Source organism: Heliangelus exortis, chromosome 2 (assembly GCF_036169615.1).
Source record: "Heliangelus exortis chromosome 2, bHelExo1.hap1, whole genome shotgun sequence".
Classification (NCBI taxonomy): Eukaryota; Metazoa; Chordata; class Aves; order Apodiformes; family Trochilidae; genus Heliangelus; species Heliangelus exortis.
This window is the reverse complement of record NC_092423.1, coordinates 44,705,300-44,718,393: the sequence shown is the minus strand read 5'-3', so window position 1 is coordinate 44,718,393 and position 13,094 is coordinate 44,705,300. Positions and strand designations below refer to the sequence as shown.

Here is a 13,094-nt window from a genome sequence, read left to right as displayed (position 1 = left end):
ACTTAATATAATAATTAAAATAACTGTTACTTGCTCATATACAAATTTATCTTTAAATAACATTGTTTTCCAATGTGTTCTATAATGCCAGGCCTCTTAGAACAGCTCAAACTTTTAAAGCTTGATCCATTCAGCCATGTGACACCACAAGATGATTCATGTTTGTTTCCTGAGGCAGTAAGAACCACCTGACTGTGGCCTCACAGCATTTGGTATCACACAGAAGCCCAAAGCAGTCCTTGATAATATCAGAAGGGGGAAATCAGACTGAGAAATCTTCAGAACTTTTTATCTGAATTGAAATCTAAGTGCCTGGCAGATGACAGTGGATTTCCCAAAAGCAGGGTATGTGGGAAATGTTCAAATCACAGCTGTCCTTACATTGGTCCAGCAAATAAAGAGGAGCACTTGCAAGGTGTTCTTACGTTAGTATTTAGATCAGGACATAAGAAAAAATAAAGAAAAAAAGAAAAAGGCTATTTTCCACAAGAGAAAAGCAGAATAAGGAGTACTTTATGAACAGTTAAAGAACAATACACTGCCTCATTAAGAACGGAGCATGCAGCACTGCTGGGTCATTTATTAATGAACAACTGCTGAACTCAAGTCACTGTTATAGCACAGGGTTGTTTGTTAGCCATCAGAATCAATACCAGTGAAGTCGGGCTGCCTGGATTTCATTCTGATTGAAAACATGCTTCAGTGTGCAAGTAAAGAAACCCAACCTAGCTGGAAAGAGATTTGCTTCCTGCAGATCAGCCAGTGACAGAGGAATTTTCTTTTTAAACATTCCTTTCAGGCATAACTAGGGAATTAGCAGCTGAAGCCAAAAAAAAAAAAACAACCAAAGCCAAAACCCACAAAAAAACCCAACCCCAAAACCCAAAAAAACAAAAAAAAAACCCCAAGCCAACCAAAAAAACAACAACAACAAAAAAAAAACCACCCCAAACCACCAAAACCATAAACAGATGATTTCTATTTGATCAGTATAATGAACTTCTGAAAAACAGAGGCTGATAAAAGCAGTATTGTAATTTACAGTTCAGGGAAAGAAGTGAAGTTTTAGAAACATCAAACACAATCATGAGAGGTTTGCTGTCCTCTCCATCTTAAAAAATTTTACCTATCTCAAGAAAAAGATAATCTCTACTGTAGAAGACTCCAGGTCCTCTTCAACCATCTTTGACAGATGATGTACTTTTTCTCAAGAGCTCCACACAAGACCTTTACTGTAGCCTGTAGCCATTGTCCCCTCATGAAGGGGGTTGGACCCAGACGATCTCTAAGGTCCCTGTCAACTGAAACCACTCCATGATTTGAGAAAGAAAGAGAAAAAAATTATCCATTTCAGTTCAAGCAGCTCTGACAAGCACTGTTAAGTGACAGTTTCTGTAACATACACACACAAAGCAGTCTTTTTCCAGCCCTGAAACTGGTAACTTTTTTACAGCTGTCTGATGTGGTGGGGCTTTGGGCACAAATCTGATTTACATGTTCTCATTTCAGGCAAGATCCACAACTGATATGCCATGCTTTTCTATATAAAAAATCCAAGCAGTTTCTTAAAGATTAAGTGTTTGAAAACATAATGGTTTTATTTGGAATAAATACAACATACATATGAACAGCAACAGATGAACAAGTAGAATGCACTATTAGGAGGCTCCCAGATAAATGCAAGGCAGAGGATTACAAACAGGACTTGAGAGAAATAAGCAGTTCTCTGTTGAGATTACAAGAAGGAAGGAGATGAAAATACCTAAACCAAGGAAATAAGCACAATTTTCCTGTGCTTTTTCAGATTATCATCTTAAAGCTAAGAATACTGGCAAACTCTTAGCCAGGTCAAATTCATTGCAAATAAATACAAGTGAAAAAGTGTAACTCTGGGCAGTGGCTTTATTTGAAAGGGTTCAGCACTTCTGCTATAAAACATATTTACCTCACATTCCGATAAACACCCCCTAGCAAAACATTACTGACCAAATTTTGCTGAGGTGTGAGATGCTGAGTGTGAAGGAACATTTCAGAATCAGTGTGGATTTTTTTTTTTCCCCTTCTACTTTTTACTACCACTGATGCAATTTTCACATACAGTGTCACTCCATGGCTACATTAACTATAGAAAAGTAACAACAGGAGTTTCCACTTCGGAGACAGCAGAAAACTCCAATGTTTATTTTTTTGTCTTTTTTTTTTTTTTTTCCTTTCTTAATAAAAATAAACTCCTTTCTTTGTAGAGAATGGTCTCAGTTCTTCAATAAGCTCATTTGCTATTTCTCAGGGAATGTCAGTGGTTAACAATTAAAACATGACTACAGAAACCAGTACCTATAAACTGTAGGTTTATAAGGAATAAGATAGGAGTTCCAGCATCTTATTAGTATTCATAAAAAGTTTCTTAAGCACTAGAAGCAAAAAATATACCATTCAAAACAAAATTTTTTTGAAAAATAATACCAATCTACATTTTTTTTTCCTACGGCAGCTTCTGACAGATCACATGTTCTTGATGTTTTAGTCCTCTGACTCATATCTAATTAAAAAAAAAAAAAAAAAAAAGAGTTAAGAAAATACAGTCATTAGAACTGAGTAGAAAATACTAAAGAGGCATTCTGAAACTCAAATAAATTAGTTCCAGTAGTGATCCATTCCTGTCAAGGCTCGCTGTACAACTTAGGGCACTAATTCTACATGGAGAAAGTACATAATTTTTAGACAATTTTCTCCAAGTAGAATTGGCCAGTTTACCAAATAGTAGAACAAGGAAATGACCAGGAACCTAACCACAAATCCCAAACTACAGGCAGAAGGTTAAACACAAGTTTAAATTTCACCTCTCTCCTCCTGCTGCTTAGGTCTAAGGCAATCCACACTGCCAAAGCTCACATGACATTTGCAGAATTATTCTACAACAGATAATGGCCAGGGTACACCTTGCTTTACTCAACAGAGGCCTAAACATCTGTGAACTGTTACATACTCTGAATGTCTCATTCCCATAAATAAGAGTATAAGAAATAAAATAATGCCACTTACTTGGAAAGCTTTTTACGTAGATCCTTTATCTGTTCATTCTTCTTTGTGAGAATCTCTTTCATGTTGCGATAGGCAGCTGTTTGCTGAAATTTCTTCTCTAATTCCTACATAATAACAACACCAACATATTCTTTACGTATTATGAAAACTAAAATGCTTTTAAAAAAAGACAATGTGCTTTTCCTCCTAGAATAGTAGTTTTTCTCATTTGTTGAAATTTAGATGAAGCCAGCTAACATTCAAATATTACATGGAAAGCCAGAGAAACACAAAATTTATTTTCTCATGAAATTAGGCTAAAAGTCTTCTGAAGACTGGGAATACGCTTCCATTCAAAAACCTTAACTGCAGGCAAACACAATTTTTCAAGTATTAATTAAGTTATAATCACACAGTTAGCTGTGTTTTGCTGTGTTACATACAATGTGTTTTTCCACTGAATAACAAAAATACATTGACACAAGTGTGATCCAGTCAACTCTGCATCTATAGTGTATATTTGTTAAATTACTAAGCAGTCAAAAGGTAAGGATCTCACCTTTACATTACAATAAAATGCTAACCTTTTCAGCTATTGATAGCTGATCCTGAACCCTAAGCAAGTCATGCTTTGTTGTCACCAAGTTCTCTTCCAAGAATTTCTGGTTTGCAGTAGAGTCATTCAAAGTCTTCTCAAACTGGGATTTCAAAGCTGCCACTTTATTCTCCAGTTCAGTGATATCCTGGTTGGCATTAGTCTTCAAAAGAAGAAACATTTAAAATATGTCAAATGCAAAATGTCAAGTGCAAAATTCCAGATGTAGGTACATCTTAATTATTAATAATTACATTCATGCCAATCCTGTAAAGCTTAAATTAGAAGTATTTTTTTTTAAGTTAAAGCACTAATTTGCAAGTTTGTTTGTTTGTTTTTTGTTTTTCATAAATGCATTTTAAAGATGGCTGGAATGCCTTTTCTGCCAAATCAACATTTCAAGCTGTACTTCACTTCTTTAAAAATTAGGTGAAGTCACAGCATAAAGCATAAAGTTATTTAGTATCCAGAATCAGAGAATTTTGGTTTAAGATCTGAATGTCTATGCTATAATGTATTTTTAAAACAGGTAAAATATTGCAGGCATTTCAGAAACCATTAGTATAACAGAGGGTAGGAAAGGATTAAAGTGTTAAGGCTTATATTATCAGGCACTGACACCACATTGTTCACAGAGGCATTGCAGGAAGAGCTTCCACAGCTGCTTGTGAAGCAACTTTCCTGCTTCTGTGGGAGAATAAACAACTCTTCTGGACCATCAGTTCTGGATCACAACACATCATATTCATGTCTGTTCTATGCATTTCCTTTTTAAAAACTAAACAAAACAAAACAAAAAAATCTCTTGGGTTTAAAAGCTCAACTTCAGCCTCTCAGCAGTATGATGTCTCAGGATGAGGCTGAACCAGATGCACTTTAAAAAGAACAAATACCTAAAAGCTAAGGAAACTCTGCTCCTTTTTCTATGTGGATGGTAAGATTTGAGCATAGGAAACCACCTGGTAACACTACCTGCACAGAAGAAAAGCTTATTTTGAATTTTGAGACAGAATCCAAGGCTGCAAAGCTCAGAACAGACAGTGATCATCTTTCTAAACTGTGACACAAGTCAATTATATAAAAATTCTAAAACTTCAAATTCTAACAGAGCTGTGGTTCACACTTGGTGTGTGGAACCAAATTAAAATATTAAAAAAAAATAAAATCATAGATTTGCTGAGCTGACAGTTGGTTCTTAAAGAACCATTGTGGTTTGGCAGTCATTTGTCCAAAGAGTTTGAAAAATACAGCTTAACGAGTAACTGCTTCATACAATTGTATTGACCCCCATCCTACAAAAATGTAAGAGTGAAACCAGACAAAATTTAGCTTTTCCTTCAAACAACTAATGCATTAATTGATTAAACAGAGTAGTATTTCAGCACTATGTCTACCAGCTACTTTTAACAACATATATATGTTTGTAAACAGAAAACCTAAGAGATGCAGAAGAAAGTGACAGATTATAGAAAGCAAATCAGGACATGAAAGCTGAAGATACTTAGCAGCCTTGCCATTGAGGCCAATTCATGTTTAGCCAGAAAAGTAGGATGAGATTTGGTTCCAATCTTTTAAGTCTACAAACACTATTATCCTGAATTTAATAAACTAATTTAATATTTTAAACCTGTAATAATTTAAGGCTTAACAAAACATGAAGAAAATACTTGCCATGACTGATAAATCAAGTTCCCTATTTAATAATATTATTGGATAGATTTTGAAAGTTACTAGATAAAATTATAACATATTAAGAAAGCCAAGTACATACCATAAACCAGTTAGAAAGCAAAATAAAAAGAAATCAGGATTAAAATATGAAAATTAAAGTGAAAATGTTTTATGATACTGAACTTTACTTTCAAACCTGTAACTTCAGCAGAAACTTTAAAAAGCCAGTTTCTCAAAATAATACAATTGAAGTGACATTTGAACAGAAACATTTTAAATTCAAGAAATGATCACACATGAACAAACTTTAGAAAATTCTAATTATTGACAAAAGTAAAAACTTATAAAAAATACTAAGGTGACCAGAACAGGTTCTGTGTCAACCTGCATGACTTCTATCTTATTACATTGTTTTGTTTTCTTTGTTTGTTTGTTTTCTGTTTTGTTGTTGTCGTTTGTTGGGGTTTTTTTGTGCAGCAGCAACTCACCATATTGGAAACTTCATTTACAATAAAGATTAAGAACCCCAAGAAGTAAAAATAAACAGTAAACTATTTTTCACAGTAGGCTGGTGTGGGTAGAACTACACAAAAATCAAGCATTTGTCATGTGATCCATGATCATTAACATTTGCAGCAAAACTTCACCTGATGTTTAAAAATATAGGACCCATAAGTATTCAGATTTTTAATGTCTAAAGCGAGTAACACCAAGTCTGGCTTGCTCCAATCAATACTGATTATGACAAATGCATGAAAAAAATAGTGTTTTATTGCTACTACAAGAACCAGGTTAGATACTCTTTCATTAGTAAATGGGAGGAAACAAATAAATAGATTTTTTTTATCTGATAACACAATTATCACCCCTGAGAATAAGAGCTCTTGAATGCTATTTTCTGATAATAATTTATCATGGCTTATGTGACACAAAATTGCTGTCATAAAATGAGTTAACATTCTGGATTGTCTGCTGACTGACAGACCAGCAGGAAGAGACAATGTCAGTGGGAACATGATGATACTAATTTGAACTTCCTGCATTTGCAAGTAAAGAAACATACTATACAGACCAACTTCTCAGACAGAAAGGCAACAGTTGTGTTAAACAGAGGTAGGTAGGGAGGAAAATCTTTTACCTTTTGATCTCCTTGGATCATCTGTAAATCTTTCAGTGACTTCTCTAGTTTGGACTTTTCATCTAGGGCAGCTGTAGCCTGTGACATATTAAAAATGTAAAACTTCAGAAACAGATTTTAATTCAAAACACGAGAATAATAAGCATGAGACTCTTATTCATAGACTTTTTAATATACAAACAGCACTGAGTACCTGAGCTTATAGGCAATTTACCTGTGTTTCTATAGTCTTGAGTCTGATTTTCAACTTTTCATTTTCTTCTTGGAGAGATGCAACTGTCTTTGGGTTAACAAAGAAGAAGTTTGTGAACACTCTTGTGCTATTTTGAATTTTCCAAATAGTTCAGGTAAGAAAATATGCTTCATAGCTTAGGAAAGCAAACAAGCTTCTAAATGCTTACAAAAATGGCCTTCATAAGAAATCAGTAATCATTTATTTATTGTGTTTCCTGCCTCAGTCAGCAAAAAATTTAAGTCTACAATTACACTGTAATATATAGGATCGTTTAATTTGGCAAACACTTTATTGAACTAAGATCAGTGAACTCAGCATCTGGCTGGTATCAAGATTCCTGGTAGAGAAAATTGCACTTTCAGAGATGCAGATCTCATTGCTAATCATAATTTCCATTTTCCATCAACAGGCAAATAAGATTTTTTTCATAGCTCTTGTTTAAGAGACCATTATTAGGTTACTGTGTACCATGTTCTGTGTCACAGAAAGTAACCATGTGTCAGAGTAAATTCAGCAGATGAGCTTTGAAGAATTTTGGAAAAAACAAAACAAAACTATCAGATATGAATCACAGAATGGCAGGGGGGTTGTAACTAAATGATCTTTAAGGCCCCCTGCAACCTCCTCTGCCATAGGCAGGGACACCTCTCACTAGACCAGGTTGCTCAAAGCCCCATCCAACCTGGCCTTGAACACTTCCAGGGAGGGGGCATCCTCAGATTCTGAAATTATTTTTGAAAGGCAACTACATTGGTCTACAAGTAAAAGTCTGAATTCTTGAATGCTTTAGTTAGCTTAACAGGTAACAACCACTTGATTCAGACCCTGTACTTTTCAGATCATTTTGGTAATGCAGGCTGTAAGACAGAAAACACAACTTGCTAAATTTCTTGATTGAAGATGACTTAAAAGTGTACTATAAGAAGTGGGGCATTTTAAAAAAAAGTTTAGTTAAACTACATGAGTTCAATACCTCATAAAAACTATTGGTAACAGACACTAGAAAGTGTTTTGTAATTCTGAAAAATCTTTAGCAAGTAGGAAATGGGATTATTTTTTATTGGTAAATACCAACTTCAAGAAGTGCCTCTTTCTTCAGGAGGACTTTAAGCAACAACAAAAAGAAAACAAACAGACGACTGAAATGTAATGGGGTTGACTTTAAGTGGTCCAGAAAATGTCCGATAATATAATCATTTCAGTCAGGTACATAATTTAATTTATTTCCTTGTTCTGCCTGGCTGTCTGGCTTTCCAGCAAACTGAATACTGGTTTCTACGGATATACTTCATTAAATGGAAAAATAAATCATTACAAAGGACAAAAAGTGTTTGCATAAAGAGGGTAATATTGCAATGCCTGTTAGAGACTATAAGAGCACAGTAAATTTAAGATGCTTTACAGTATTTATTAATTTTTTAGCATTTCTCTATACATTCTGGCACATATTAACTTGCTATCTATATTATGATAAGCACATTATTCATATATTACTCCATAGCTATCCAGTTCTGCTGAATGGTCATTAACCACAACTGCACAAACAGACAAGTTCTTACCTTGTTTAGGAGCTCTGACCCACCTTCATTTAATGGAGCCAGTTTTGGTTTAATGAGATCTGTACTGGGCTACAGAAATAACAGATGTTAACAAATTAAAACTACACAGATTTCCAGGAGGAAAAAACGTATTCCTTTAGTCTGTAAAGTAACAATTGACAATCAATCCACCTTTCTTTTGTAACACAAACAAATGACTTTTTATTTCAAGTTCATTTTCACTTTCAGCTAAAATTAACCAAATACACTGCATAGTGACAGGAAAGGATTGCAAACTTTAATTAAAAAAAAGACTAACAATGCTGCAGCAACCAAAAGACAAGAGTACAGGAAACAGAAAAAATGTGAGCAAGTGAAAAAAATATTTGCACAGCTCAAAATAACTTTCCTATTTTAAGGATTCAAAAATGTATTTAAACTAAATATATGCTTAGGCTACAAACCAAGCAAGATGCAACCATAATCATACAAGATAAGCTAGAGTTATATCTGTGTTGTGGAATCTTCTCAGCTCTTGACTTCATAGTGGGTAAAAGCCTTGGGACAAGCAAATTCCCCAGTCTCACCCCAGTTTCCAGGGGAAGGGAACCCAGGGGCAGACACTCCAACACAACCCTGGTATGGCTGACTTTGGGATGAGGATTATGAGGCACACCCAGGGTGTGTAGGACCTGCAGTCTGGAAGTAGCCACTGCAATCCAGTGTAAACCCTGATGCTACACTGCAAAATGCTACTTTTTGGAGACCTAGTTTTCTAAATTGTTTCAAAAAAGAGTTGGGGGTTGTTTTGTTTTTCCCTCTAAAGCACAGTCAGTACTAAGCATTTCAAACACCCATCATGACTCCACATGGCTACTGATTGTGATTTGATTAAAATAAAACTCTACCTTCTTGCTTGAAGATGTAAAGTCTGACTTTTCAAACTCAGCAACCTGTTCCAACAGTTCTCTTAAAAAGAAAAATAAAGGGAGGATTTTTTTAAAAGTTATTATTAAAGAGCTATGCTATGAAACACATTTTACCAGACTGGTGCTATGCTCTTTACTGCATTTAAGATTAGAAGTACAGAAAGAAGCCCTATGCAAATACAATAAATGCAACAGATGATGTCATGCAATGCTCCAGTATATGCATCAAAACTGTAAGATACAAGACCCTTGGGTAAAATACAGACAACCAGGATTTTTAATCAAATCTCTCACCTGCTCTTCACTAATTCATGCAAGAGTATTACAGATAAAAACATATTCCTAACAAATCTGAAGTTATCGTGCATCTTGCCACTTTATAGGTGGAAGACTTGAAACTAACCTATCAATACAATACTAAAATAATAGTTTTCTGTGGTTAGGAACAGAATGCAACTAGTCAGCAATTCGAAGTTTTTCTAAATTTGAAATACATTCTGTATATTGCAAGCTATGTTACCGATTCTCCAGGTCAGAGATGTCTGTCTGTAACTTCAGGTACCATTTCTCAGCCTGTGAAAAGAGCTGCCGCAGAAGCAAAACATTGGTGTAAGTTGTGTTTATGAGCTCCGACTCCACTTCACTGTGTACAATACTCTGCAGTCCATACAGCATTTCTGCCACCTCATCCACTGTGAAGGTCTCCTCAACAAGTCTGAACAGAACAGTTAAGATGAGTCACATATGGCACAGGTAATATTTTGCATTGTTATGAGACCTCATTACATAAGTATCACTCTTTTAAAATGCAATCTCCTCCTCAAGAAATATCCATTGTCAGTAGTTATGAGATGACCACAGGCAGTACTAATTATTATGGTATTTAAATTTTCTCTTGGGAACATCACAATCAGAAATACTGCTTCTGCTACAGTTTTACATCAAATTTAGACATCAGAAGCAAGTTATAAAGCGATGTCATACTGTCAACACCTATGTTGATTCCTAACTTGAACAACCTAGTAACATCTGGAAAATTATCGGGCCTTTCTCCCTTACTAAGAACACAGAAATACAAATGGAAAAAAGCCACCTCCTGAAGCATTTAAGCCTGCAAGTGTTGCTGACATATTTTGCTTCATTCTTACTCAGAACCAGCCCTTCCCTTCCCCTGGTACCTGCTGTCCTTGAGGTCCTGAAAACAAGAATCCACTGTTTTGAGACACAAGTCACGCTTGAAACGAGTGAAGCGCATGTAGTTGATCACTTCATTCTGGTGGTGCTCATTAAGGCCTAGCTCTGCCTGTGGGCAAGGATATAAGCACAAAGGAAAATATACATTGAAATGAGTAAAAAGGAGCCTAAGGATTGTGAAGACTTTCTTTCTGACTTGTTTCAGTGCCTGCTTTTATAAGGTTATCCTGTTGACCAGTATGTTAAAAAACAACCCCATTTTCACATGTGTAATCTCTGTACACCTCACACAGAGCTCCCCTTCAAAAGCACCACTTACTTGCAATTAAGTCCTCACGGGATCAGTACCCTCAGAAAAGTCATAAAAATCAGAGACAGAGACAGTCAGAGAGGGTCAGAACCAAAAAGATGGTAGGTGAGAGGAAGCTCTTGGATAAATTTGTCTTTGTACTACATGCACACACACACAATGTGGCTGAATGATGTGTCCTATAGAGACTTTGTTGAGCAAAATATTCAACAAAATAGAGAGACCTACTAGCAAAAATGTTATTATTGTAAACAATAACATTGTATAAATGTATACTTGTATGAAACAATGTTACGTTTCTTTGTTAGACTGCATGTAAAATCTGGAGGCTTCCCATACGAGACCTCACTACATAGGTATCACTCTTTTATAAAATAAAGTGTCACAAAGATGACCGTTTCTGATGCAGGCCATGACTCTTAGGTGATAATCTGAATTTATTTCTCAACAGCATGTTCTCAGAAACAAATATTCTCAGGGCAAATTAAGAAGGAAGCATTTTTAGATCTGGCTAACTAGTCCTTCTGTTTCAAAAGAAGGAGCACTGGCATGACCAATTACATTATAATAAATCTTGCTTGTGCAGGAAGCACAAGTCACAAGGAGGCACTACAGCTCACAGTTTTATAATCACAGTCCTTGGGGATTTGATGTAACCAAAAGTGAAGTTCATTTTATTTACTCCAACATACTGAGTTTGTATTGCTGATGCTGGAGACAGCCATGCAGCAACTTAGATGAAATAGCAGAAGTGATCACCTTGCCCTTATTAATGCAACTGTGCAGGGTAGATCCAGTTAAAATGCAATACTGAGATACCTGCATGATCAATACTGAAAACAGAAGCACAGATACTGACTGTCTGAAAATTAAAGGAAGTCCAGGAAAACAGCAACAGCAGCAAATAAAACAAACCTGCACAACGTGGTTGCACGTCTAATGCCTCACACAAAGGTCCACATCTTGCCAATGCAAGATCATATAGAATCATGGAATTGTTTTGGTGAGAAAAGACCTTGAAGATCATCGAGAAAATCATTAATAGAGCACACTGCCACATCCACCACCAAACCATGTCCCTAACCAGAACATCTACAGGTCGTTTAAATACCTCCAGGGATGGCCTCCTCTTCTAAATACCTCCACTTCCCTGGGCAGCCTGTTCCAGTGCCTGACAACCCTTTCAGGAAAGAAATTTTTCCTAATAACCAATCTAAACCTCCTCTGGTGCAGATTGAGACCATTTTCTCTTGTCCAACGATATGAGAGAAGAGAGCAACACCGACCTCCCTACTACCTCCTTTAAGGTGCATGTAGAGAGCAATAAGGTCTCTCCTCAGCCTCCTTTTCTCCAGAGGAAAAACCTCAGTTCCCTCAGCTGCTCTTCAGGAGACTTGGGCACCAAGTCTCCTCAACCTGTTCTGTGGCCCATCTTTGGATGGGCTCCAGCATGAAAGGTTTGACTGACATTCAATCTTCACTGTTTCTGAGTTTTCTTTAGGTGAAAAGCTCCTCTTCACTCCAGATAGAAAAGAACACATACACCAACACCAGTACTGAAATCTCATAATACAGAGACCAGCTACAAAAGGATATAAAACTACGAAATAAGTAAATAAGCAAAGACAACAGCCATTCGTGATTTAAACACGCAATTAGGCAACCGAGGCATCGGCTCTCGAAACCCCCCCCCGACTCGCATCCGCAGGGTCCGACAGTTGTGTCACGGATGCCCAGGACAGCTGGGGCAGCAGCCGCCCCACTAACGGCCTCCGCACCACCACAGGCCGCCTCTCCCCGGAGGGACCCGACCGGGCCCACCGCCCGCCCAGCCTCGGAACGGCCGAGACGGAAACCCGCTTCACGGCTAGGGCGCCGGGGAGAAAGGATGGGTCAGGCGGCGACACTCCCCTCCGCCCAGCAGCACAGGGGGGGATGCCCCTCTACTCACCATGGCGGCCCCTTTCCCGGCGCTGGGAAGGCGACCCGGGGCTCAGCGGCTGCCTACGGGCCGCTGGTTGCCATGGAGACCGAGGCCTCGCGAGCGCCTTTGCCGCACTCCTATTGGTGGAGGTTCCGTCACGTGACTCGAAATGCCCGACCACGCCGTCCCTTCCTTCCCCGCCGGGCCTTGCGCCCTCCCCGCCCGTCAGGCGCCGGCGGCCGTTTCCCGGGCAACCGCCCCGCCTCGGGAGATGCTGTTCCCCGGGGAAGGGTGTAGGGCACACATCTGACAGAGGAGTGTTCAGTCTGAAGAAGGCTGAGGGGAGACCTTCTCACTCATTACAACTGCCTGAGAAGAAGGCTGTAGTGAAGTGGGCGTCGGTCTCTTTTCTGCCAAGTCGCAATCACAGGACACAGTGCCAGGGAAGGTTTAGACTAGGTATCAGAAAAAAAAAAAAATCACAGAAGGGGTAGTCAGTCACTGGAACAGGCTGTCCAGAGAAGCGGTGCAGTCACCAT

At 37.7% G+C, this 13,094-nt stretch overlaps 1 protein-coding gene across 1 annotated transcript; it reads right to left on the bottom strand.

Annotated features, from left to right (window-relative positions):
- Positions 1-1,577: 1,577 nt before the first annotated feature.
- Positions 1,578-12,697, bottom strand: LZTFL1 (leucine zipper transcription factor like 1). Its single transcript, XM_071735854.1, has 10 exons — positions 12,583-12,697; positions 10,306-10,430; positions 9,648-9,842; positions 9,107-9,167; positions 8,220-8,288; positions 6,640-6,705; positions 6,426-6,503; positions 3,606-3,779; positions 3,043-3,146; positions 1,578-2,539 (listed from the first exon to the last, which is right to left on the bottom strand). Exons 1-10 carry the CDS (start codon positions 12,583-12,585, stop codon positions 2,521-2,523), a joined length of 894 nt encoding a protein of 297 aa, XP_071591955.1. The 5' UTR covers positions 12,586-12,697; the 3' UTR covers positions 1,578-2,520.
- Between the last annotated feature and the right edge of the window lie 397 nt (positions 12,698-13,094).

Coding starts and splice junctions, on each gene's coding strand:
- LZTFL1 (XM_071735854.1), bottom strand. Junction 9,168..9,647: donor ATCTCTGACCTGGAGAATCG/GTAACATAGCTT, acceptor TTTCTTTTTAAG/AGAACTGTTGGAACAGGTTG. Junction 3,780..6,425: donor TGATCCAAGGAGATCAAAAG/GTAAAAGATTTT, acceptor CTTCTTTTGAAG/ACTAATGCCAACCAGGATAT.